General features: G+C 45.0%; 1 protein-coding gene and 1 long non-coding RNA gene across 2 annotated transcripts in view; one reads left to right on the top strand and one right to left on the bottom strand.

Annotated features, from left to right (window-relative positions):
* Nucleotides 1-2,520, top strand: part of Stab2 (stabilin 2) — a 175,870-nt gene that overhangs the window by 160,897 nt on the left and 12,453 nt on the right. Inside the window, exon 60 of the mRNA XM_021204348.2 lies at nt 770-911. Within this exon, the coding sequence (XP_021060007.1) occupies nt 770-911 (142 nt within the window). The remainder of the gene's footprint in view (nt 1-769; nt 912-2,520) is intronic.
* The window catches only part of LOC110326179, a 35,766-nt gene that overhangs the window by 19,273 nt on the left and 13,973 nt on the right, over nt 1-2,520 (bottom strand). The window lies entirely within an intron of this gene.

The following is a 2,520-nucleotide window of genomic DNA, read 5'->3' on the forward strand; positions in this document are numbered from 1 at the left end:
TTCCCTTCCCTTCCCTTCCCTTCCCTTCCCTTCCCTTCCCTACTTCCCTGTAAGTCTATAATGACTCCAGATATAAAGTTTATTTAGACAAAAGAAGTTGGAAATAAATGGCATAAACAGTCTTCAAGAATTGAGTCAGTGCCCCCATTTCTTTGTTGGGAAGAGAGCTGAGGACACAGTGCTCCATACCAGTTATGAACAGATTTACAGCCAGGCAGCCTTTGAGACTTGCCCTGAACATATACAGTATGTAGCTGGAGCTCCCCTGCTTGGAGTCTCTGAGCCTCGGTCTCCCCACATGAAGCAAGCCTAACAACAGAGACATCATAGCATTTGTAACGTTAAATGTGGGAACTCTCGGATTGGACCAGTGGTCACAAAGCAACAACGGAGGATTGTGGCGGGTGACAGAGATAGAGTCCTCACATTCAAGAAGCATAGTTACAGGTGGACAAAAGGGGGGCTTAGTACAAAACAGGCCACATGGCACCAACCGAGACAGGCCACGAGCAGAGATCAGGTCCCTGTGTGGGAAAGGTGGGCAAGAGGTGCTTCCTGCAGGTCGCTTTGGCGGAAGGGCTCTGTTAGAAAGCAACCCTTATACTATGGCAGCCTATCACCACAAGCTTGCACAAGCCCAAGACAGCCTTTATCCCACCCGCATCAGCCGGGCACAGTGCCTTTCTGAGCTGCTCCTGTGCCAGATGGGTGTCCTCTGGTGCTTGGGATCCTGGGGGGCTTTTCACAGTTTCCTGCCCTCTTCCCTCAGGGCAAGCAGAAGTGTGAATGTAAAAGTCACTATGTCGGGGATGGACGAGACTGTGAGCCCGAACAACTGCCCCTTGACCGCTGCTTACAGGACAACGGACAGTGCCACCCAGATGCCAACTGTGTGGACCTTCACTTCCAGGGTCAGTGTGACTGCGACCTTGGCCCAAAGCACCTATCTCTTCAGGCTTGTGTGCAGGAGAGAAAAGAAGGATAAAACAAAATGAAACAGAAACTAAAAAACCCATATATTATCCAGGCTCAGTGAGGCAGGAGAATCACCTCACAATTGACCTTGAAGGCTAGAACTAGTGGGCTCAAAGGACCTTCTCAGGGTTTCCCTTTCCCATGTTGCTAACAACCCTCACAACCATTGGCTGGAATTGAGTCTGGAAAGTGGAGGTTAGTGTGGTTGACAACAAAGAGGCTGTCACTCACAGCAGCAGTTTCTTATCAGCTCTTTGCTCCTCTCACAGTGCCTGTCATATACCACAGGCACTGAGGATGATTTGAATGGTATATAATAAATTCACAGGCCAAGGCAACTCACACAAGAAAGTAAAAGCCACAATACAGGGGGGAGTGGGAGTGTGCGGGTACAACATGTTGAAACCCCCTCGAGAGAAATCACAGAGCCCACGGAGTTCAGAGCCAGAGTAGAAAGGGCCTTCAGTGGTCTCATATATAGGGTTGATATATATCTATATCTATATCTATATCTATATCTATATCTATATCTATATCTATATCATCTATATCTATATCTATATCTATATCTATATCTATGTCTATGTCTATGTCTATATCTATATCTATATCTATATCTATATCTATATCTATATCGAGAGAGAGAGAGAGAGAGAGAGAGAGAGAGAGCTCATAATGACTCTTCCTTTAAAAACAGAGGGGGTGGGCATGATACTAAATGCCTTTAATCACAATACTCAGGAGGCAGAGGTAGATTTCTGTGAGTTTGAGTCAGTCTGGCCTACATAAAAAAAATTCCGGGCCAGACAGGACTACATAATAAGACCCTGTCTCAGAAAACCCAAAAACAACAAAAACAAAAACATATATAAATAAAAGCTACTGTTTTTTGTTTTTGTTTTTGTTTTTTCAGATAGAGAAGAAAAATCTATCTAGGTGAGATGAGAGATTTTTCCAGAGATATGCAGAAGAGGCCTAAGACTCCAGCAGAGACCCAACAAATGCCTGGATTGGGTCAAACCAGAGAACCCGGGGGAGACATTTGTACCTGAAGAAAGAATAGACAACAGGAAGACTGTAGTTGATTAGGGGAGATAGCTGCATAGTCACCACTGCTCCACATGTGCCCAGTGCCTACAGCCTGTTTCTATAATTAATAGGAATTTTACTTCAAATGATGAGCTACAACTTGAAGGGGAAGTGGCTTCCCAGAGTTCCCTGGGCTACAGTTGGCCTGTACCTTCAAAGTCCTTCTAAGTCTTGCTTCAATCCCTGCCAGTCAAGCTGGCTGACTTCATTTTTTTTTTTTTTTTTTTTTTTGCAAGCAGTGATATTTTTTATTATACTTTGTGCAGTACATGGAAAATGTCTTTTTTTTAAATTTTCTTTATTTACATTTCAAATGCTATCCCAAAAGTTCCCTAAACCCCCCCCCCCGCCCCTGTTCCCCTACCCACCCACTCCCACTACTTGGCCCAGGCCTTCCCCTGTGCTGGGTCATATAAAGTTTGCAAGACCAAGGGGCCTCTCTTCCCAGTGATGGCC

Source organism: Mus pahari, chromosome 9 (genome assembly GCF_900095145.1).
Source record: "Mus pahari chromosome 9, PAHARI_EIJ_v1.1, whole genome shotgun sequence".
In the NCBI taxonomy this organism is placed as follows: domain Eukaryota; kingdom Metazoa; phylum Chordata; class Mammalia; order Rodentia; family Muridae; genus Mus; species Mus pahari.